This window comes from Equus caballus, chromosome 4, assembly GCF_041296265.1.
Source record: "Equus caballus isolate H_3958 breed thoroughbred chromosome 4, TB-T2T, whole genome shotgun sequence".
In the NCBI taxonomy this organism is placed as follows: domain Eukaryota; kingdom Metazoa; phylum Chordata; class Mammalia; order Perissodactyla; family Equidae; genus Equus; species Equus caballus.
In genome coordinates, this window is record NC_091687.1 from 4165586 (window position 1) to 4190030 (window position 24445).

Sequence of the window (24445 nt, forward strand, 5' to 3'; positions counted from 1 at the left end):
GACAGACTCACAAATTCAGACTATCTTCTTTCCCAATTAATAAAGTTTTCTTACAGATTCTATACAGCATTTATTAATTGCTTGTTCTCACAAAAGCTTTTTAAAATGCTTTAAAAATGTTTTTAAAATTATCTTTTACTTGCAAAATCATACAAAATTTATTTCTCAGTTGTATCATTTAGAATCAAACTTCAGTTAAGCATAGAGAATTTTTACATAACATTTAGAAGCTTATTTTTATTTATTTATTTTTGATGAGGAAGACTGGCCCTGAGCTAAATCTGTGCCAATCTTCCTCTATTTTGCATGTGGGATGCCACCACAGCATGGCCTGATGAGCAGTGTGTAGGTCCATGCACAGGATCTGAACCAACGAACCCTTGGCTGTGGAAGCGGAGAGCACGAACTCAACCACTAAGCCACTGGGGCAGCCCCTGGAGACTTATTTTTTTAATGTGTTTTCTCTCTTGTCCCTTTTGGGGTAGATTTTGCATAACACAGAAGTCACATGTATGGAACATGTAATGCAACTAAAATCTGTGGCTTTCTCTTTGTGACTTTCACTATCTGCATTGCAAAGTCAGCAACGTTTTGCAGAGACTTTTCTGAGAGGCCTTGGATGGAATTTGGGAATCCACTGAAAGGTGCAGCTTTCGCCCCTGAAACGTGCCTCCGTCGGCAGAGTAGTCCAATAGCACGCCTTCCTTCCGGCAGACGGGCCGATGGCAGGAGGTCATGTTGTTCTCGCTCCCGATGCGCCCCCAGTATTGCAGGAATCTGAATGCAAGCACATATTACCCATCAGAACAGTTAATTACAAAAGTCTACTCAAGTCCTGGATGACAACTTCTTCTACACGTGTGTTCCTTGCTTTGGGCCAATTTGCTATATTGAGATAAAATTACCAAAAAATGGACTTACTTTGCTCCTCTGAGATCCAAATCTTGAGTAATAGCTTGTCTCACAGTGGATCCCCCAAAATAGAGTGCAGTGTCCTCAGCAAGGATCCCGCACTCGGTACAAGTACTTCCACCTTCTAAGGACATCCATAAATCAGGCTTGATTTCTTCACTGTCAAAGCGCTCCTTCAGGAAAGTCTGGGAAAAAATAGGAGGCACGTAGTTAAAAATAACGATTTGAGATAATAACTATGGAATGCTGAAGACAATACAGAGTTGCATCTTGGACTTTAAAAAATCAAAGCTGATTTCAAATGCATTTCCAAAGATATGAAAAACCACAACAGGATATCTCCACAATGTTCTCTTCCATCATATATTGAAGGTCATTTAAACTGCTTAAATAATGTTTACTAAGGGAATTTAAAGTCTGGAGAGAATCTTAAAACAATTGTAAAGCTGAGTATAGTAATACTCCTATTTGTAAAAAGTTACTTGAGCATATACTCCCAAAATATATATATTTACTTGCACAAAAATTGAAACCTTAAAGAAATAAGATCTAACAGGTATTCTGGCACTTTTTGGCTAACATTCCCCAATGGATTATCTCGTTCCCCGTGGAGTGTGTACCCCCTACCACTTTAGGCAACCAGGGCCCTCAGGTTCCAGCACAGAGTGAGCTTAGAATGTCTATATGGTTAGGAAAGGACATCTGAATACAAAGCCTTCCGTGTGAAGTCAAAAGTCACCTTGGAAGGCAACTTGAAAGACTTTTCACATGTTTATCAGGGCCCAGAAACAGGAAGATGGGGAGAAGTACTCAAAATCTAGAAAAAATATTCTCCCTGGGTCTCCAGTTTATCCTTTTAACCAAGAATGACCAACAACCAAGACTAGTCTATTGTCCAAAGAGAGTAGATAAATAAAATACTAGGGTTCATTACGGCTATATTTTATGTCAAATTACTTCATCCTATCACATCACAGTCAAGATCTTGATTTTCTATGCATTTTCTCCATAGTACATTCATTTTATCCATAATACAGTTTTGCATTGGGTTGAGGCAGGATTATTTGGCTTTTTTTTTTAAGTGATGGATATTTATCATGAAAACAATTTGTTACAGTTGCAACTGCAGTAAGTGTATACAGAAAAACCGTATACTTTTTCACATCTTTAGGAGAGACGTCTAGTTGCTCTATCGTGTAGTTAAAACAATTTAAACAGACCCTCTGTTCCACAAACTTAGAACATAATCATCTCTATAGTTAAAGACATGTAGTCATGTGGTCCATCATTCCTGATGTCTCTACTGTTAGCAAATAAACGCAATTTTATAAATAGAGGTTGACATGTACGAACGCACGAGTCAGAAGGTGTGCATCCTTAACCTTGTGAACTCTTGTTAGGAAGGTTTGAATCAGGGTTAATACAGAGCTGTACAATTTCTTATCCAACTGAGGAAGGCTAATGAGATTTGAACGCTCATGAAAGAAACTAGGGGTTTTTTTTTAGTTTATTCATTGTCTATGGCTCTGTTTCTCATGTTATACTCTCAGTTGATTATGTAATCTTATTTGAATAAATACACTAACATCTTCAGACACAAGTGAGCCTTGCACAACTTTATTTTTTTTAATTTATCAATTCCAAAGTTGCTGAAGTATTGTAGAAAAAGAACATACAGAACAGGTTTTATTTACACTGTTTGCTACTTAATATGCTCAATTTTAATCACTGGTGCTTTTTGTAGCTTAATCACTTTTCTGTTATTGAAGTGATGAATGCATAATATTTATTCACAGAAATAGAATGCATATATGGCAACTGTGTTGGACAACTGCATTTGCTTGGCATATTAAATAATGATGCCGCAGCTAAAGCTTCAAGAATGACATCTCCATTCTTAATACACAGCCACGTTTCAGCAGTCAGCTAAGCAGAACACTGAATTTTCTGAGCAATAATTCAGGTATTGTTTAGGCTTTTCTAAAAAAAAATTTTTGTGATAATGTATCTATGTTGTTTTATTTCATAACAATAATATCTTCCTTCCAACAGAACATCTACTGAAAAAGTGAAGTAAAGAAGGCTTAAAATTGACTTTAAAAGTCTGCTTTTAAAAAGAAAGAGTATTTATGATAGTTAATCCATAAAATCTGGTTTATTTTATAAATTGGGTAAACTGTACTGGACCTTGATCCCAATATTCTTGTATCTAAGACACCCAAGACATATTTTTTTAGTTTCCATCCAAAGGATCTATTTCCTGGGGGCCCAAAGAACGTTGTTAGAAGCTATTAGCCTCACGCTTAAATTGGTTCTTAAGGCGTGGCCTGCGACGTGGGTAAATGCTTCCCCCGGGGCCTTAACATTACCTTCAGAGTGTGCGTCAGGTAGCAGTTGGGCCCCGAGTATCCCGGGTCACAGATGCACTGCTCCTTCAAGCAGTCTCCATGGCCTCTGCAGTTGTCCAAGCATCCGGGGCCCAGGTAGAAATTATCGATGGCCCACTGCACGTCTGAGTACTTCTGATAGAACCTAAACCTGACTGGACTAGAGGCAACACAAAGCAAAGGAGGGAAAACCACACGTTAACTTGATTCAAGTCCACTTTCCTGCGTGTACATGCAGTGCTCAAGAGAAAAAAACACTGAAGCCACTGTGACCGGACCAAGTGGGTTAATGAAAAATATTTTCTGACTGCCATTATTTTTCTATTTTTCGTAATGGAAGTCTAAAGCTAGCTTCATTTCAATTTTATAATATGTGAGCAAACTTGTAAAAGAAAATGAAAATACAGCAGAATCCCTATTTCAAGCAATAGGAACATTTTAAAATGCAAATCTGTAACCATCATAAATCAGGTTCCTTGTGTACTGGAGTCCAGAGGTTGCAACACGATTTAGGTTCATTAGCTGCATTTCTGAAACCCGTACAGAAAGTGAGTGAATCCTTGTCAGTGTACACACAGCCCTCGGGTGACGGGGAAACGGCAACTTCTGAATTCCCCAAAGATAATCTATATTATCAGAGTTAATTCCACTAATTAGAAAACAATTTTGACAGGGTTATATTAAAGGACAATTTCCCTGAGATTTTAATTTCATCACTGTTCTTCTCTGTCTTCTGGGGAAAATACAAGCCACATAATTAACCTTAGATTAAAATACGTCGCACTAGTTTGGTGCAGAGCACAAAGTGCATGAGCGGACTTTCTGGGGTGACGTAAATGTTCTCTATCTTGTTCTATGTGGTGGTTACACGGGTTACATAATGGTAAGAACCTATTTTGCTAAACAATTAAGATGTGTGCATTTTACCGAATGTAAATTATGCCTCGTTACTAAAAATGAGAACGGGAGGGGGAAGATGAGGCGATGATGTTTTGCTGGTTCCCCAGCATCCAATTCACCCCAGATGAGTCATATGGGATATCCTCATAATCTAACTCCCCTACCTACTGACTGGGCCAGGAATGGGCCTTCTTGAGCTAACTGGTACCAATGCAATGCAGGGAGGTGCTTGCTCCAGCTCTGTCTGAAAGAAAGGTAACTCTCTCTCTCATTGGACATGGGCAAAGATGCATTCTGCTCCAGTTTTCTGGAAGCCATCTACGTTCGTGAGGGGAACCAGCCTGAAGGCTGAGTATGACATCAATGTGTGGACAGTGGAGCAAACAGTAAGAGTAAGAGTAAAAGAGTAAGAAATAACAATGTCCTTGAAGACCCTGTTGACCTTGTGAACCAATCAATCCTAGAGGAGTCCACTTATCTTTGGATTTTTTAAATTATAGTTATAATACATTTCATTTTTAACTGAGCCAGTTTGAATTGTTTTTTTTCACTTGTAGCTGAAAGTGTCCTGATTTAGTTTCCTGGCATATTAATTGACTAAGTTCTTTATATTTCTTCCAGAAAACTGTGAGTGGGCAGGTAGTAAATGACATCTGTGGGACACCGGGAAAGCTGTGTGTCAGCACCTTATTCAAAGGCTCTATGTGTTCTGATCAGATACCACAATTCTGTTTCACAAGAAGGTTCTTCATTTAGCCAGACTCTATGATTCATATGGTGGAAGTACACCTGTCATTTTCTTTAGGGTATCTTTTTCCCTAATTTTTCATTTGAAGGGAAATGTTTTAGAATCGCCTTAAATTAACTTACAGACTTTTCAGAGAACAGTTTAATTATCTTGGTTCACTACTGCTCCAGGCTAATTACTTTTCACAACAGGTACAGAACACAATGTTTTCTTAAGAGAAAAATGAAACCTACAAACCACACATATACAATTAGCATGAAGAGTTAGGATCTGTACAGATATGATGATGAGTTAGGATTTGTTCTTGGCTCCGTCTATCACGGGTTGACAAGGCAGTAATGTGGAAAGTGTATGGTGCACGGTGGACCACGGTGGATAAGGTCCATAAGGTAGCATACACCTTTTCATCTGGCTTCAAGGCCTTCACTGTTGCTCTCTCCCCATTTGCAGACACTGAGGTGTGGAAAATGGAAGGGACCGCCAAGGTCCATTGAGGATTACAACTTGAGGTCTCCTTCGAGTGAGCTCCTCATGGAGGTCACCAATTAGAGAACCTTTAGAGTTAGGGAGGAAGAGAGCATTTTACCCACAATTATGCAGAATTTCAGGCTTGACAACCAGGTCCCTAATCTCCCTCTGGATCCTTGGAAGCAGGCTTTATTTTAATTTTCTACTTACTTTCCCACTAAGCTTTCAGGAAGTGGGTAGGTGATTCTTTTCCACCCTTTAGTTGGGAAGAATACAGATGGCTGGGAAACAGTTCCAGAGCATTTCGGGTCTGCAGGTAAGCACTGAGGGACCAGATAATTCCAGCTCACACCGAAGTCAGTAGAATATTGCACATGAATTTGATTCTGGGCAACTTTTTCAGACACTTTACATCCAACAGAGATCTAACAAACAGAAAAGCAAGACTGTTAAGGTATTAAAACAATATTACATGTTTCTGCTCTTAGGCCTTAGGACTTGACAGCAAGAAAGCTGCTGATCACTTGACAGACAGCGTACCACATCCATCTCGTACTTTCAGGTTCAAGATTTGCTCTTCTGATGGATGGGGCAGTCGATGTGGTTGCCCAAGGTGACAAACTACGGAAAGTGCCAAATAGATTGTGCAGGGAGTTTGGAGAAAAGCTGAAACCTGGGCTTCTGCCATGGCTGGCTGGTTGCCTTGCAAGGCCCGGGCCCACTCTTACAAATTGTTGTTTGTTGTGCTAATGGTCTGGCACTTCTATTTGGCAGAACGCTCGACCAAGAAGGATTGCGAACAGCTTTACCAAGTTTACTGTTTTGTCATACAATTTATGACTCTCAATAAATCACTTTCAGCTAGAAGTAAGATGCAATGAAGTGATAACAGAGGGTCCTTTTAATAAGGCACAGCACCTATCTGATGGGGACAGTCATCATGCAACATTTATTGCTCATACAGTGGGATTGAAGTAGACAGAATAAATCCGTTGACATAAAATCTTGGCCAAAATTGATGATGACATTAATGTTAATCACATCTTTGTTTTCTATAATTTTCTTTCTCCAGAAACATCAAAATGCTCTTGTAAAAAAAAGTAGATATAACCATAATAGCTTTAATCTTTTCTTAAAGGAAAAAATTCCCTAAGTCATATAATGGTTTAAATTCAGGGAATTGAAATCAGTATCCTACATTTTTATTATCAATATTTTGCTCTATCAGTGTTTAATCGCAAGCAGAGCCACATTTACTCTTATGAAAGATTCACCTTGAAATAGTTCAGAAATAAAATACTTATAATCATTAAGTTATATCCTGTTGAGATGTATATTACCTTAATAGTAAATTTTATTTTTCAAAGTATATATTAGGTGAATGAAATATTATATGGTCTTTGTCTCTAGAGTTTTTTCTCATTTTTATATCGCTACTGTATGGTTATTTATGTAATTGAGGCCGTAACATTGTCACCTTGAACTGCATGATCCAGTCTTCCGCAGGGGTCAGGTCGTGGGTCACTGCATACACTTCTCTTCCATCATGACTGCCACAAATCATGACACCATCAGGAGAGTCACAGAACCTTTCTACGGTACAATCATCATGGAATAGCCAATGCTCATTCACTTAAAAAAAAAAAAACAAAAATTTTATGACAAATTTATGACAAAAATACTTGAGGCAAATTTTCACTTGAAGCAAGATCCAGAATTATTTTAAGTAGGAATCTTTCTTATAATATGTTAGTTACACACACCACAGACAAAACACTAACGTAAGCACCTTGTTTTAGGAACATGGATGGATACTGGGAGGTTGATAAATATCTATTATCTGATATTAGTAACTCTACCTTTGGGAAAAAAAGAGTGTATTGTAGGTGTTATAAATGAAAAACAAAGGGGAATGCATATCTATGTTTTTCTGGCAGACGTTTAACTTTTTAGGCAGATCTAAGAAGGAGAAAGAATTTTTAGTAACACGACAGGGAAGTTAGTTAGCTGCTTCTACTCAAATTCTGGTAGTATCATCTGAGTAATGAAAAAAATTGTAACAGTCAAACTCATAGAACCAGAGGGTAGAATGGTGGTTACTAGGGGCTGGGAGGAGAGAGAAATGGGGAAGTGTCAGTCAGAGGGCGCAAAGTTTCAGTAAGGCAAGGCGACTAAGTTCTGGAGACCTACCGTACAACATATGGCCCATGGTTAGCAACACTGTATGATATACTTAAGCTTTGCTCAGAGGGTAGATCTTACGTTTCATGCTCTTACCATAACAGAAAAACCAATATCAAAAAAAAGGGGCGGTGGGGGCTGGCCCCGTGGCCGAGTGGTTAAGTTCGCTCGCTCTGGGGCAGGCAGCCCAGTGTTTCCTTGGTTCGAATCCTGGGCGCGGACATGGCACTGCTCATCAAACCACGCTGAGGCAGCGTCCCACATACCACAACTAGAAGGACCCACAACAAAGAATATACAAGTGTGTACTGGGGGGGCTTTGGGGAGAAAAAGGAAAAAATAAAATCTTTAAAAAAAAAAAGGGGGCGGTGTGGGAGGAAACTTGGAGGTGATTGATAAATTTATGGCCTTGATTGTGGTGAAGGTTTCATGGGTACACGCTTACCTCCAAACTCATCAAGTTGTATACATTAAACATCTACAGCTTTTTGTAGGTCAATTATACCTCAGTAAAGTGATTAGAAAAAAGCTTGTAAGAGTCTAAGGAAAATTTGAGCAGCAAGATTATGACTTGACTAGTGCACAGTCTATCCTATTGTCTCTCTCTCTCTCTCTCTCTCAAACACACACACACATACAGGAAAATCCCTCACAATTCCCTTTCTCTTCTGGAAAAGGTATTGTTAACATCATGATTTTATACCAGAAAGGTTGGAAATTAAAAGTATCCATAAGTTGCATCCAATTCACAATATACTTTGACTTTATAGGTCCGACTTTTCTCTGACAGTGTCCTGGTTAGCTCCAGCATTTACAGAGGAGGTGAACAGGTGCAACTGGAGGCCTGGGGCAACTGTGTAAGTCATGGAGTTGGATGGCCTCAGAGGAGTCCGAGAAGGGACCACACAATTTAACTGGAATTCAGCCGTCACCTGTGTTGTGTCTTTTTGATTTTGCCTGAGCACAACATACACCTGTAGAAGAAGAAGTTCATCTCTGGGATTCAAATGTCTCCCACAATGCCACTATCTGTTAGATTTCATTCATGGGGTTTGGAGATACATTTAATCCTCTCTCACAGATACAGGACTCAAGAGTCAAAGTGCACAGAAATTTGAATTCCACTAAGAATACCCTGAGCCAGTTGATTCTGGGGTACATATTTTATTTTATGCAAGAAGTCTGCAATCCTGATGAAAGAGGGCTTACATCAATCAACGAACTCATCAATCTCTTCTGCACTATCAGAAACTTCCTCCGTAAGTAGAGAGTACAGTTCTAGGAACACCATTTTTGCAAGACAAGGAGAAGCCAGAAAATTTGTTCCTTCAATTGTACATCACATTTAAGGCTAACGTAAACATCAGTATTTGAGGTACTAGAAAAATAATCCGTATTCGCTTTTATTCATACAGAAGCAGTGCTCACATTATTCTCTGATCATAAACTCACTTATGTAACCACCACACAGGGAAAAATAAATGAGTAACTTAGCAAAGTTCTGAGCCAGATCTATGTAAGTAAATCTCCTCCATAACCTTCTTAAGAGAATAAGACTACTTGATAGTGAAGAACGTTTTAAACTTTTTCTATTTAAAAGAGTGACTTTTATTAACTATTTTCAGTTATACCGCTGTGCAATGTGACATACTAATAAATAAATTAATGAGAATAATTCATCTAAATATTCAACAATGTCAAAATAAAAAAAATTATGATGGAATATACAGCTATTAAAACTACATTTTCAAAGATACTTAAGGGCATGGGGAAATGATCAAGATTTAATTCTAAATGAAAAAAAGCCGGCTACAAAATATGTATAATTTAAGATTATAATTTTGTTAAAAATATGTTTATATAAAGGCACAGAAAAAAAGACTCTGAGAAAAATACCAAAATATTGACAATGGTTATCCTTGGTGTGTTTTTATTTTCATCTTCATGATTTTCTGTATTTTCTAAAATTCACACTTTGAACATGTTATTACTTTTATAATATTAATAATTAAGTATTTTTAATTACTAAAATTTCTTAGACTTCAGATTTTTTCAGCATAGGTTTCATTCGTCTTGGAGGTTCTTACCAGTCTTATTGTAAAATCCATCCAGATTGTCCTTTCTGTGCAGGATTCTAGCGCTGAGTTGGGTGTGACACAGTCCCACTGTCTGCCCACTGTCTGATGAATCTACAGTGGTGATTTTAATATCCATATCTATTTTCACTGTTCAGATAACACTTGCAGTGTTGGTATGGGTCGTATAATTAAACATCACTACTTTATCTCAAGATACAATATTTTATGTAGTATGGCCAAGGTCGCGGCATGACAAAGCCACGTGCTTAATAGGACACGACTTTAAAAGAAAGTGTCCAGAATAGTGTTAAGAAATGAAAAGACAACAAGATATTAAAAATAAGAACAGCACGAAGAGATCCTTCCTAGTTCACCAGGAGCACTGGGCCTCTCCTAACGAGAAAGAAGAGGAACAAGCGGACCTTGGACACGGAGACATGATACGCCATCACCAACGCATCTGACCCACAGCAAAACACAACACTTATCTTTGGATATTAAAACACATGACCAGGGAATATTGGCTTTCTACCTAAAGTAGAAAACAGGAAACACAGAAATGAAAAGGTTCTAAGAGAAGAAAATTATTCTGTTAATCAAATTATAGAGTGCTATTTATTAAAACACAGTTGCTGGCTTGAATGAAAGCAAAGATTGAGTTACCCTGTAAACCAGGAAGGCTGAGAGAACCAAAAGGGTGACACCACTTTCCCTGTTCCTGTTCCCGTTGAGAACCTGGAAAAGGCTCCACATTCTCCTCTTTTGAAAAGACCCCAATCCACCTGCATTTCCACTGGATTCTTATTTACAGGAAAATTTACCTGCAGTTTTGTCCTCCATAAACATGTCGAAAGCGATTCTCCCGACGGGGCCGGCGTCCGCGGGCGAGCGCTCGTGCTGGGGCACCGGGGCGCTGCTGAAGGTGTCCAGCATCACCGTCCTCTGGTCGGCAGAGCCCGAGATGAGGACGTTGTCGATGGCCCAGTCGTTCTGATCCAGGCCGTCGTGTCTGGGCTGCCACCAGCGGAAGCGAGTAGCGATCTCCTTCGCATCAGGAGGGAGGAGGATATTCACAAATCTGTAAGAAAATGATGGTGGGGGTGGGAAAAGTCTTGTCAACTGTCCTCCGCCAGTAAAAGATTGTTACAATCAAGATAAGATTGCAAGTCACATGGTGGATGAGGAGCTACCGGCTTACTCTAATGGTCCCTGGGCAGGTCTTAGAGGGGCTCGATCATTTTCTGCTTGCCTAGGGCCCCTCCAGATCTGTAGGCCTAGAGTATATGTGCTTTGGTAGACATAAAACAATATTGATGTTTTTTCTGTCACCTAGGGGTTGGTTTCATCTGTTTCCTTTCCCTGGCACCTTGATTTCATTCTACTCCCACGAGTACCAGCAATTTGCTAGGAATATGGACGCTAGATTGTGGCAGGATGTTTGGGCTCTCGGCCTGAGGGTACCAGGCTGTATGTAACTGATTTATCAGTTACCGGTGGTTTGACATTGACTTTGTCTTTATGCTTTACGGAAAACACTGTACTTAGAAACACTGAGTGAGAACCAAGGGCTAACAAAGCCAGCTTGCTGTCCCCAACTCAGTCACCAAAGACAGACGTGAAAAAACATGGCTCCATGCTCCAACATGAACCCTAACCAGCTAGAAATAAGGTCTAAAATACCCCTGAATCACAATTAGGCATTTAACCCCAGGAATATATCAAATCCTTTCAAACTTATATTCACAACTCATAAAGTCTATTGGGGAAAACAATTTCCTTAGGTTTGCTCTCCTTTGTGCAGTCTCATCTTTTTATCCATGTTCATCTACCTCCCTTTCCTTTCAAGGGCTGCCTCTCGGTGCTGGTGCTCCAGGACAGGGCCAAGAAGCCCAGGTTCATCCTGTGAAGAACCCTTAAGCTGAGGGCTTCGACGATGACCCCTTTAGGTCTCGTCTTTCACACTGAGGAGGTTTCGTTATTTTAGTTTTGTTTACACAGCATCGCCTTGTTGATCTTATTTTTGCTTCTTCCTCTCTCTTTTATGTCTTCCTTGAGATCTGGTGACCAGAACAGTAGGCAGTATTCCAGATGGGGACCAATCAAGATCCATTCAAAACTAGGATGCTTTTAGTTGGATTTCCAGTACTTGGATTTTAAATACTTTTTTGGATTATGTCCATCATTTCATGCCCCTTTGGGCCATGACGGCTCAGTGGATCTTGGTCTTAGGGAAGGAAAGTGTAGACGGTGAATCCTAGACCCCTACCAGTGTAGTTACTGGGAGTTTGGAGACCACCAGTGTTTAGACAAATAATCTTTTCCAAAGTTACTTTCCTCATGCATCTCAATTTTGAACCTCATCTGCACCCCTCCCCACCCCCATTTTATATGCTCACCTCGTAAGATCTTTATATAATTTATCTCCATTGACTTGGCATGTTTAGCTAAGATTTTTAAATGTAGTAAACAACATCAGAAATCCTTCTGTTCCTGGAGGGACGCACAATCATTCTTCTTTACCCAGAGCAATGATCTTTTATCTTTATTTTCCTATCCTATTTCTAAATTAGTTTCCTTTCTCTTCCTTTCCTCTCTCTCATTTAAAAAAACCTTTGGAGTGGAAATTTATCTAAGGCTGCTGAAAGTTTAAATAAATTATGACCACTCTTCCTACCTTGGTCAACTTGTTCCTCCCTCAGAGAACTAAAGTGGATTAGACGGTTATGCTTTTATTCTAAGAAACAACTTCCTTCTCCCTGTACGTTGTGCTGTTTCAGGGTTCAGGAACTCCTACTTGAGAGTCTTCATAACTTCCCTCCAGAAAGACCAAGGAAGCAGTTTACTTGGTGTGTCTGTTATCTGCTACTAATGGATGAGCACATTTTTTGCACGATGACACTGTGTACCACCTAGCTTCTTTTTGGATTCCTTTACTGGCGTCCAAGTTTAGTGCAAGGACAGGATTTAAAACTTTTGCTTGTGGCAGAGACTGCTGGCATTTCCTCCACTGCCATCCTCCCTTCCACCTTCATAATAGAAGCCCATCTTTTTAGCGGGGTGAAGAGTCGCCCAGAATAAAGACAACGTGCCCAGACTCTCTTGCATGGGGGTGTGTCTCTGTGACTAGGTTCTGGCTGCTGGAATGCAAACAGAAGTAGGGGCAATGGTTGGGAAGTGTCCTTAAAGAGGGATGGCACACCCTTCTCGCCCCATCCTCCTTTCTGCTGGCTGGGATGGGGAGGAGCCGAAGTTGCCCTTTTGGACCATGAGATGGACGTCACGCATTCCGTATGGCAGAAGAACAAGGTAGAAAGAACCTGGGTCTCTGGTGCCCATGGAGCCACTGCAGCAGCCCCGAGCTACTTTCTTATGGATCTGATTCACATAAAAGAGGAAAAAACCCCTTGTGTTCAAGTTATTTTGGGTTTTCTGTCATTCGCAGCTGAATCTACTCCTAACTGATACATTGAATTTAAATGATTATCTACACGATTCTTTAATCATTTTTATTTTACTTGATTTTTAGCCTGTACCTGGTGTGCCATGCACAGAAGGACTATCTGTGTTTCTTCTTCTTTTTTTTGGTGCATTTAATTTATTTTACATTTCTTGATTGGATTGTGTTCATTCCTCCCCTCTGCTCTGCTCCCCTCCCCTCTCCTCCAGCTTTCTCCTCTCTCCTCTTACCTTCTTCTTCCCTCTTCTCCTCCTCCTACTTTAACAAATATGCTCTATCATTTTTATTTAGATTGGCACCTGGGCTAACAACTGCTGCCAATCTTTTTTATTTTTTCTGCTTTTTCTCCCCAACCCCCCCCTGTACACAGTTGTATATCTTAGTTGCAGGTCCTTCTAGTTGTGGGATGTGGGATGCCGCCTCAACGTGGCCTGTTTAAATGACGGATACATTGTGTTTATTCAGAGTTTTTTAACGAGAAATTTAGAAATAGAGTCTAGGGTTCTTAAGGATATTTACATTTTACTGTGTTTATTTTCTAGCCTCCAGTTCTCTGAAATGGAGTGAACACGACATAAACAAATAAAGATATACACTGTTTTCCTGTTTCCATTTTCCCAAAATGTTGTTGAAATTAATTACCATATACTCATGAATTTATACGTGTTTTTGTACTGGGTCTATTTATTACTGGCATTGTGATAGAGGATCTTATCTTATGCTGGGACTTGAAAACTAGTTGTTCTTAAAATAAAAACCCAAACCAGCTGTTCATCCAGCTCAGAAACCTTATGTTCATGTCGGTCTCAGAGGCATCCCCATGGATGAAGTAAGGTCTAGGTTTTCTGTGCTCCCTGTGATTGATTGCTGGTAGGCCTTACCAAGCATCTTTGCCCAACATACTGGTTATTAGAGATAAAACAGAATACAAACCCAGGTTTACTGTATTGGTCATAGAAAATTTCCATTAGCAGGTTCCAGGTAATGCCTCCGTTGACAGAATATTCCAGAAGAACACCTTGGTTCCGGTTGTTGGGTGTGATCAGACATCCATACATGAAGTAAAATTGGATAAACTCGGCATTAGTTAGGTTTAGATCCACGGTGACCAACAGTCGACTGCAACCCTAAGGAAAAGAAGCAGAATGCAACAAAACAGCCATGAGTTGTAACGGCAGGTTTCAGGTTTTCTCTGGCTTCCTCCTCTTCATATTTCTTTTGTAATACAAATCACATGGTATTGCAATACTGATATTCTTATCATCTCTCCTCTGATACTAGCTCCTAGCATGGCCTCTAGCACACAGTAGGTACTCAGCAAATTTTTGCTGAACTTTGAAATTTCAGTATTAGAACTTCCTTACAAAGGGCAATGTGTTCAAGGAGATTCTCTTCTATTTTCTTTTAAGCAATGTGAGAGCTGGAATTAAAGTAACTGTTCTGCATTTTTATTAAACTATTTCCAGTTATTCACAGGCACTTATTAGATTTTTAAAAAGGCTTCAGTTATTAATAAAATAGCATATGGAGATCACTTTTTAACATGAAATTTAAAAATGACTACATCTAAAAATTTCATATACTTATAATTAGAGATAATAGTTGTAATGCATTTTATTATACCTTTATAGCTGATTTTAACATCATCTATATTAATTAATGTATACAGGTAGATATTTCTCAGTTGAACATATGAGGAAAACTATGTCTCCTAGAGTTTCACTCAAGCTAGAAAGAGTATTGAGAACTCTGCATTCTTAGTCATTGTTGATGATTCTAGAAATCCTATATGCTGTATGTTCTCTTGTTACTCTTGGGCTAAAACACTGAATAGAAATAATATACTTCATTGGCACAAATGGTAGAGAAATAAAGAACCGACAGTGAATTTGTAATTTTTAAAATTAACTGGCCTCTGAGGGGTATTTAATTATGGTATTGGAGAAATTCTATCTTTAAAGAAGTCATCTTTGGCAGCAAGGTAGAATGATTACAAAATTTCTCAAAAAAAATTTCTAACATTGCTGCTGTCATTCACAAAATAACCTGCTATAAATACAAATGTCTAATAATTACTGACAATTATTCTTTCTTGGATAATTTATAGAAAAGATTAATTGTTGTTAATAAATTCAGGAAACACTGAAGCTCATTTTCCAGATTTTTGGCTCCTTAAATCCCAAATCTGTTGCAACCTTGGGTTTCCAATTAGAGCATCATCCAGATGGAAGACCCACCCATTTTTCAAGGTCTCTCTCTCTCAGGATGGAAATTCATTTAAGTCCTTTTCTTTGGTGAGGAAGATTGGCCCTGAGCTAACATTTGCTGCCAATCTTCCTCTTTTTGCTTGAGGAAGATTGTTGCTGAGCTAACATCCATGCCAATCTTCCTTTATTTTCTATGTGGGACGTTGCCACAGCATGGTTCGTTGAGCGGTGCTAGGTCCGTACCTGGGATCAAACCTGTGAACCCTGGGCCACTGAAGCAGAGCATGCAAACTTAACCACTACGCCACTGGCTGGCCCCCATTTGTGTCATTTTTTAACGTCTACTTAAATATGCCTTGTGCAGACACTATTCTGCATAATTAAATTGTCTCAACTGATTTGTGAAGGGAAACTGTCGGAAATAATTAGTATTTTCTGATTCATATAAAGTTGCAAGCTCACATCAGGGTTGAACATTTCGAGTGTCTAACTCTGCATTTTGATTTGCCAATTAAACTTCCAAAGAGACTCAACTTTTCTGGGAGGAACTCAGAGGATGCAGAAAGGAATAACCAGCAGCCAAACACTCACCCCGCTGAAATGGAGAGCCATTCCCGAAGCCACGGCTCCACACACGGTACTTAATTTCCCTCCGTTCACAGTCAGCCAGTTCTGGCTGGATGGAGCCCGATTGAAGTTGTCTTTGAGTTGGGGTGGAAGAGAGGCCTCAGGCTCATCACAGTACAGGCCACCCCACTGCTCATCACAGCTGGGTGCGGAGAAAGGGAAAGGAAAAGTCAACATCAAACAGAGCCCCCACAAGTGTGTTCTCAAATTAGTCAAGCCGACTCTTTTTGCTAGTCCAGGACGATGAAAGGTTACTTATCTTCACAGAGTTTGCCAGAATGCACCTGTTCTCCTTAATAGTGCTCTAGGTTAGAAATAAGCTGTGAATTAACTGCCTCTAGGTTTTCCCAAAGTAGTGACTTGGGCTAACAGGAGGAGAGAAAGAAGCAACTTCAAAGAATTTACCAAAGCCCGTCTCTACGGGACACAACTCCAATGGCTGAAAAACAATTGCAGCTGCCAAACTAAACTGGTAGGCTCTAATGATTTATGACTTTGGTCTTTTCAACAGAGACTTTGGGCCAATTAGGAATCCAAGAGGCCAGGTTCCAAACAGCAGAAGCTAGTTTGGATAGCATCTGTCATCTTTGACCAAAAAGTTGACTTCCCTATTCAGTGTGGAGGAAATAGGAATATAGGATCCGGAGGCTCAGGGGTCTCAGAGGTCAATCTGGAGATGGGCTAGAGTCATTCATCCAAGGAAAGACTTCCCAGGTGTGCAGATATTAGTGGAGAAGGGGCTATGAATTCTCTATGAGCGCCTTCACTCATTCTACCCCAGCAAACAGCATAATCTTCGAAAGTAAAGCACTCTTCTACACAACACACACACACACACACACACACACTTTATTTAGATCCTTCAAAAAATGCTAAAGTTCTCCAAGAGTAAAATACTAGACCTCTCCATCAAATATGCCTTGTAAATTCATCAGACATTTATATACTTTCTTATGCAAACAACACAGGAATACCGATTAAGTCACAAGTAACGCATATCATCACATATATTCAGACCTAAGTGAGCAAATTTATGATGTATTATTTTCGGTCACAACATACTGAACTCTTGAACCTCATTGAATGTCTTTTTCAAGGCACAGGTGTATCCCAGAAACAGAGAAGGAAATAAAATAGAGTCAATTATAATTCAGCCTTCTCCTGACAAGACAGCTATTGTTCAGTTCCTAATCTCTAAGCAAGAATGAAGATACACTATCCATCAACTCCACAGTTGGCTCAATATCAGATTTCAGAAAAACGTATAACCCAAGGTAGCTTGGAAGTGATTCAAAATCAGTCTCAGGAAAATCTGCTGGCTGGAATGCGGGTCAGAAACTTCCTACAGAAGGAAGAAAAAAGTCTACTCACACACAGTTTCCGTGGATGCACCTTCCATGGCCACTGCACATATCTATGCAGCCGTCCCCAATATAGACGTTATCTATTGCCCATGTCTGCTGCTTGTCAAAAGGAGCTGGTTGATGCCAACGGAAACGAGTGGCTTGGGACCTTTGAAGGAAAGCAGGATTATAATGAAGGATGTGGTGGAAAAGAGAACGTGTTCTGGTACGTTTGAACAAGTGCATGGAGGAGTGTAGCACAAATGCACATACATCCCCACTGGCGTTCTGAAAGGAGCGTTCATTACTGTAGTATTCTATGCAAAACTTTAATCAAACCAAACCAAACCACACTGCAATAGCTTGAGAATATATTTTGAGCCAGTGATCTTTGTGAGCCTTGTAAAAACAGAATGAAACAGAAACTAAGACTAATCCTAAACCCAGAAGCCTCAGGGCAACAGTGAGCCCTGAATTTGTGTGGAAATCATTGTGGAGGGATGTTGAGGCCACTGCTAACTTCTATGTGCCAATTAGGAAAAGATGCATGTCTTTGAGCAGCCACAACCCCTCTGCATTTGACTCCAGAAGCAGGAGATGGGCTGGGTTTCAACTCCTACTTGCTCCTTAAAGCTAAACAATTTTGGGCAGTGGGCATACTGGGCCACCTCACACAGCATTCATGAGGAATTCTCAGAATGAAAGCCCTAAGAAGACAGTAGGTATGTAAGTCAAAGAGATCAGTGAAACTCTAGATAACTGGACAGAAAAAAAGGGAGACAGTAACAAATAAGACCAGACTTATTTTATATGGACTTAAATGCATATAAATAAAACCAAAACAGAGATTCTCCCATTCCAGAAGCAGAAATATATTTGCTCATTTGCACGGGTTTAGGGAGTGTCTTGTTCTGAAACACAAATAAACTTACATTTTCAGAGACACTAGATGGCAGTAAAATCCACACAAAGCCTGAGGCTCAAGTGAGTTTGAACATTCAAAGACCTCCGGAGGAAATAATTAGCCAAAGCAAGTTTTGTTTTATGGACTTATATACTTTTGTCATTAAGACACCGTTAATCCCTTGACTGAGAGATACGTGTTTTAGGCAGGACAAAAGACCCAACCACAGCAAGGATTTGAGATTTTCTTATTGAAAACGTTTATGTTAAGTTTAGGAAATAGAAAAGAAAGAGACTAGAATTAAAATCTTTGCTCTGAAAATAGTGAAGTTTGATGTCTGTTTACGAGCATCTATGCACTAGCTGATTTCTCCACGACCCTGCTTGCTTCCCAGCTCCCACCATTCCTCCCAGCAGAGACGGGTCTACCTAACACCCTCGGATCACTTCCTATTGCTTCCTACTTCAGCCTCAGAGTCCCCCTTGGCGCATGAGGCTCTGCCTGTGCCGGGCCCCCAGCTCCAGCGCCTCATCCTGGCTCACTTCTGCAGCTCTGCTCGTCCTCTCCTTCTCCAGGCTCACAGAACTCTCCCCCGCCTTCTGCCTGCTGGTTTGTCTTCTCTCTCTGCCTGGTTAACCCCTGTGTGTCCTTCAGGTCTCAGAGGAAATGTCAGGGCCTCACCAAAAAATCTTCTTTCGGATCCCTTTAAAAATTACATTTCTTCCACAGAAACTGTTCCTTTCCTTTTATAGCATTTACCGGAATTGTAGTCATATATTCATTTGCAGATGTATTTCTTAAATGTCTGTCTCCTCCTCAGGAGAGTAAGTTACAAGGGAGCAGGGTTAATTCTTTTTGTTCAACATTACACACTCAGCGTATGGTGCCTGGCACTTAGTAGGCGCTCTCTAGGCAGTGGTCTCCAGGGACCACGATTCTTACTAAAGCAACATGAAGATGGCTCCCCAGGGTTGTGCAACTCAGTGGCCCTGCTGATCAGTGAAATTTTTTTTTTAGGAAGATTAGCCCTGAACTAACTACAGCCAATCCTCCTCTTTTTACTGAGGAAGACTGGCCCTGAGCTAACATCCATGCCCATCTTCGTCTATTTTATATGTGGGACGCCTGCCACAGCATGGCCTTTGCCAAGTGGTGCCATGTCCGCACCCAGGATCCGAACTGGCGAATCCCAGCCGCTGAGAAGCAGAATGTATGCACTTAACCGCTACGCCACCCGGCTGGCCCCTGATCACTGAATTTTTAACGACTAAGTTTATTAATAGCTATGCCTGTTTACACGCAGCAACGTGTTATACATAACAGAATGGGATATCATATTTCCACAGCACATCATTACTTGGCTTCTAATAACAAGTCAATACTTATATACTTATTCTGCCCTTCTTTTAGACTATAAGCTTCTGAAGGGCAGGGAATTCTCTCTGCATCCCTTCAGGGAATACTGTTTTGTATCTTCAGTGCTTCTAGATAGTAGGCAAGTAATAAAATTTCCATGTTCCCTAATATTTTATACATGCTCCATCAAAGCCCTTATCACCTTTTATTCAAAGTGCCTATTTATGCATAGCTTCCTCTGTTGGATTCTTCTCTTTATTTATCATTTTATTGTTGGTGACACCTAAAGAGGGGCTTCATAAGCATTTACTGGAAGGACCTTAAGTTGAGAGCAATGAAGATGGCCATGGAGAGTCAAATAAGAGACGCCTTGTAGGTTGGGTGGGCAGGGACCGGGGTCAGCTGTGGAGGGGGCAGTGATCTGACTGCTGTTAAAGGCGGAAGAGAGCTTCCTAGCAGGTAGGCTGTGGCGTGGGCTGCCAGCAGTGGTGGTTTTCTGATTCCTGGTTGTGTTTAAGCACAGTCCAGGCAGCCACTTAACAGACGGTACAGAGGGTTTAAGGGCCAGAGGCAGTGTTGGGGCTGACAGCTTTTACAGGGACTTCTAATCACGACATTTTCAGCTGTATAACTCTGTGACATTCCACAGGAAAGGAAACAGGGGGAGACCACGCATAGAATGTACGAGTTGGGCAATAAGAGTAAAGATGAATAAGGGCTCTAACCTGTATTCCGGTACCAGTAAATTCTATGTCCGAGGTGAGGAACTTAACACGTATAACGAGGGGGTTAAATTAGATGAATCCTAAGGCTCTGTCTCAAATGTGATGGTTTTACATTCTTGGGAATAACTACGCTTAGTAATTATGTACCCACGAGACAGGGGTACATGCATGATCCAAAATTATTTTACAAGAAAAGGAAGCACTTTCACTAAGGGGATGAATTGAAAATGTAAGTTAAAAGTGAAGGCCTGGAATTTGAATTTCTGGGACTTCTTATTCCCAGGCCTGTCACAGCTTCACTATGTAAAGGGGCCAAATCACTTATGTTTATGGGCTGACACTTCCCATCTGTAAAACTAGGAAAATGCTACTTCCCCCCTCACCAGGGCGTTGTGAAAATTAATTAGTTCGTGTTTACCGAGACCTGAGAGTGTCTTGGTGCAGCCTCTCGGCAGGTGTCATCATTTATCCCGAAGCATCCTTATTATGATGGCCACCACCAGCTGCTGCTTCCTGGACTTGGGGGGAAAATGGCCCCAGAGCCGATTTCTCCTCTTTCCATATCCTTGAAATGTCTCCCCTTGCTTCTTTTCTGAATTTATATCATTTCCTCTCCATCTACAGCACACAGTAAGTGCTCCATAATTGTGTTTAATAATTAAATATCCAGTGCGAAGCAGTTAAAAAACGTTACTGTCAATAGTATGGTTTCATCACTGCTCTCCCCAGGAACCTTTCCCCGCACCGCCTCCACGTCTTTTGATAGGTTTCAATACACATTTTAGAGTCTTTATATTTGTTCTTTTCTTCAGGATGACTCTGTCGACCTATGAGGTCCTCACTGTCATCATCATCAACGGGAGAAGAAGCCCTCTGATAGGAACCATACAGAATTTTTAAAAACCTTTTCATTCTTCCCTGGTGTTTCCTTTACTCTCAAAGAGATATATAAAACATTTAGGATCTTTAGGACTAGAAAACAGAGCCAACCCTCTCACTCTACCAACAAAGAAGCAGAGGCCCTGTGCCCTCAGTCACACGGATTCACTCACAAAACTGAGATGAGTCAAGGATCTCTTGGTTCATTATTACTCCATATTCTCAATAAGTCAACCCTCGAAAACTCTCTATCAACCTGTACAAAATAATCCTGTCCCTACCATTACTTGTAAATACGAACAGCTGCTGAGCTGTGGAAGGCTGTGTGTACTGCCGCTATGCGTACACACAAGTCTATTTATCTTGACTTCTGAAACTCAGTATCACAGCTGAAGCCCTTGACCCTCCGTGTTTGAGTTAGAAGATCTGTGATGTCTGTCCCGTCTCAAAATGCGTCCTATATTTGCCTTGCTAGCCAAGACCCTGCCTTTATATTGGGCATAAAATTTCCTCCATTAGCCTATTTCTTTGTGTTGGACAAAAGTGGAGAATATGCCAAAGAAGATGTATAAATGGCTGACAAGTACATGAAAAGATGCTTAACATCCTTAATCATTAGAGAAATGCAAATCAAAACCACAATAAGATACAACTTCATACCCTCTAGGATGGCTGTGAAAAAAAGGACGGCAAGAACAAGTGTTGACAAGGATGTGGAGAAATCTGAACTCTCACACGCTGCTGGTGGAAATGTAAAATGGTGCGGCTGCTGTGGGAAACAGGCTATCAGTTTCTCAAAATGTTGAACATATGAGTTACCAGCAGTTCCACTCATAGGCGTATACCTGGGAAGGAGCAGAGGTCTGCTCACCTGAACAAGGGTCACAGCCCACGACCTACAGAGATAAGAGCTGGAGAAAAAGTGGGCTCTAAAAAGGGGCATGAACTTTGGTACCAGGAGCATGAATGAATCACTTGTGGTGAAGGGCTCTAAAGGGGTGGGCCGTCTGATAAGGGGCATGAAGGAGGGGAGACCTTCATGAAGAAGATGCTGAGCTATGAACAAAAAGAGGAAATCACACTTCAGAGTGGAAATCAGAGGATACCTCTTAGAAACTGTTTTGTACAACTGACTCATTTCCCAGGGGTGGGGACTGCCAGTCAAGGAGGGGGGCGTCGACAGCTTCTCAGTTTTAGAACTGGATCCAGAACCCACTCTCTCCTGACTTAGCACATCATTGTGGAGTTGATGTGTGACTGAGAACCCTGGTTGTCCTGGATGGCAGGTAAAGGCTGCAAGACCGTAGATTTGGCAGCTAGCAGGGGGCACTTAATGTAGGCATCCCAAATCTTTTGGTAGAAAATTCTCTTGGTGAGTATAATTAACACTGGGAATTTGGAGGCACCAAATGACTGTAACATTTTGGAATTTTTAGGAAGCATTAACCAGCCCATTAAAGAATGTATACTGTCATTTAGTTTTCCTTTCTCCCAGACTTCCTATAATACACTGAGGTCTGAATACCAGCATGAGAGAAGATAGTGCTTGTCCTACAGGTTATGACCCTAAACAAATGTGATAAAGGTAAGGTACCCATATAAGGTGACCTAGAACCTCCATGATAGCTCTCTGGAACTAGGGTGGAAAGCACATTAGGAGTTAGCAATGGGAGAGTTTAAATGAGGCACCCCACACGGCCTTTCTTTCTTCCTTGACAGAGAACAAGTGGAGAACTCTGTATAACCCCGGTTCAGCCACCGACTGCGTGTCTGAGGGGAAACTCAAATCACTTCCCTATGTGTAGTCCTCATCTGAAAAGGTAGGTGGGGGGACCTCGAGGTTCAAGGAGAATTAAGAGACATGCCAACCAGTTGTATTGTTTCTATCCTAATTCGAAAAAAACTGTAGCACATTTTATGAGACAAACAGGGACGTTTGAATACTAAGTAAGTAGTGAGTAAGACTTATCAGTAACTTTTAGGTGTGATGATATGACAGTTATGTTTTCTTTGAAAAAGTCCTTTTTTAGAGATATATACTAAAATATTTACAGTTGAGATGATATGATGTCTGGGATTTGCTTTAAAATAACATGGGGGGGGCGGGAGTGAGTGGTGCCATTGATGAAATAAGGTTGGCCACGAATCGATAATTATTGAAGTGGGTGATGAGTACATTGAAGTATAGTATGGCATTCTCTTTAATTTTGTATGTTGGATTTTAAATAGATACATGTGAGCCAAAAATAATCTGTGGTCCCTTCAAACTCACAGTAAAATTTTGATTTGAGGATTACAAATAAAAGAGAATGGCTATCTTTTTTTTGGTAAAATAAAGTTTTAGCATTTTTGCTGGTAATTATAATTAGTAATGACAATTATAATTAGTAATGATAATGACAGTAGGCCTACTGAGGGCATCAAACACATTGAACCATCCTTCAAATAAAAAGAATTTCCTACAGTTTACAAGATATCTTCTCAATGGAGAAAGACATATTTAATTGTTAAAAGAATCTTAAGAATCCATTCATGGCAATATGTGCAAAATACAGCCAAATCTCAAATTCTCTGATAAAATTTTGGCAACAAAGTTGACACTTGATAACGCTTAGAGGGAATGCAGAATTTCTGGCAATAGTTTTATTCTCTGTTGGAGGAGAAATGGAAATAGATTTAATTTGTCTTAACATAGTGCCAAAATATATATTAATATATTCAGTAAGTGAAAAGCAATAGCACCATGGTTTACACCGGACAAAATTATTTTATGTTCTGTACTCCTGAAAGACCAGGAGAAATTCGGGGAAGTAAAAGCAGGGATGTTCAAAGTATCAAAACGATGCGCAAGAAGATGGATGTGTAAGAGAAGTCCAGCGCTTGCCTGACATTGAAAAATGGTGACAAAACGTTCAGTAACTCGAATGCTTCCGAAAAGTCTTTCAAAAGTTACTGTTAAGTTGGAACTAACGATGGACAGAAATAAAAGGTACCAGGGCAAATGAAAGAATCTCATTTAAAAAATGAACTTGTAATTCTCTTTGATATTTCTCCACGATGAACCCAAAAAATATTATGCTTAGTTATTTGGGTTTTCTTAGAATAAGAGCTTCCCTTTGCACTTACGGTAGGTGGGAATATCATTGAAAAATATCCTCCCTCTCTAAATTTGTTTACCTGCAAAAAGCTATCGTCTCCTTCATCCCCATTCCATCACCCCCAACCTTCTCCAATCTTCTTGCCTTTTCTTGTGCTTATCACCAATCCTTTCAA

General features: G+C 40.3%; 1 protein-coding gene across 2 annotated transcripts in view; it reads right to left on the reverse strand.

The window, feature by feature from the left end:
* Positions 1–24445, reverse strand: part of RELN (reelin) — a 459089-nt gene that overhangs the window by 23495 nt on the left and 411149 nt on the right. For both annotated transcript variants that reach the window (XM_023638850.2, XM_070265359.1), the window contains exons 47-55: positions 17337–17477; positions 15930–16107; positions 14065–14258; positions 10496–10752; positions 6893–7047; positions 5626–5840; positions 3282–3459; positions 922–1097; positions 671–777 (exon numbers count right to left, since the gene is read on the reverse strand). In XM_023638850.2, coding sequence (XP_023494618.1) covers positions 671–777; positions 922–1097; positions 3282–3459; positions 5626–5840; positions 6893–7047; positions 10496–10752; positions 14065–14258; positions 15930–16107; positions 17337–17477 — 1601 coding nt within the window. The remainder of the gene's footprint in view (positions 1–670; positions 778–921; positions 1098–3281; positions 3460–5625; positions 5841–6892; positions 7048–10495; positions 10753–14064; positions 14259–15929; positions 16108–17336; positions 17478–24445) is intronic.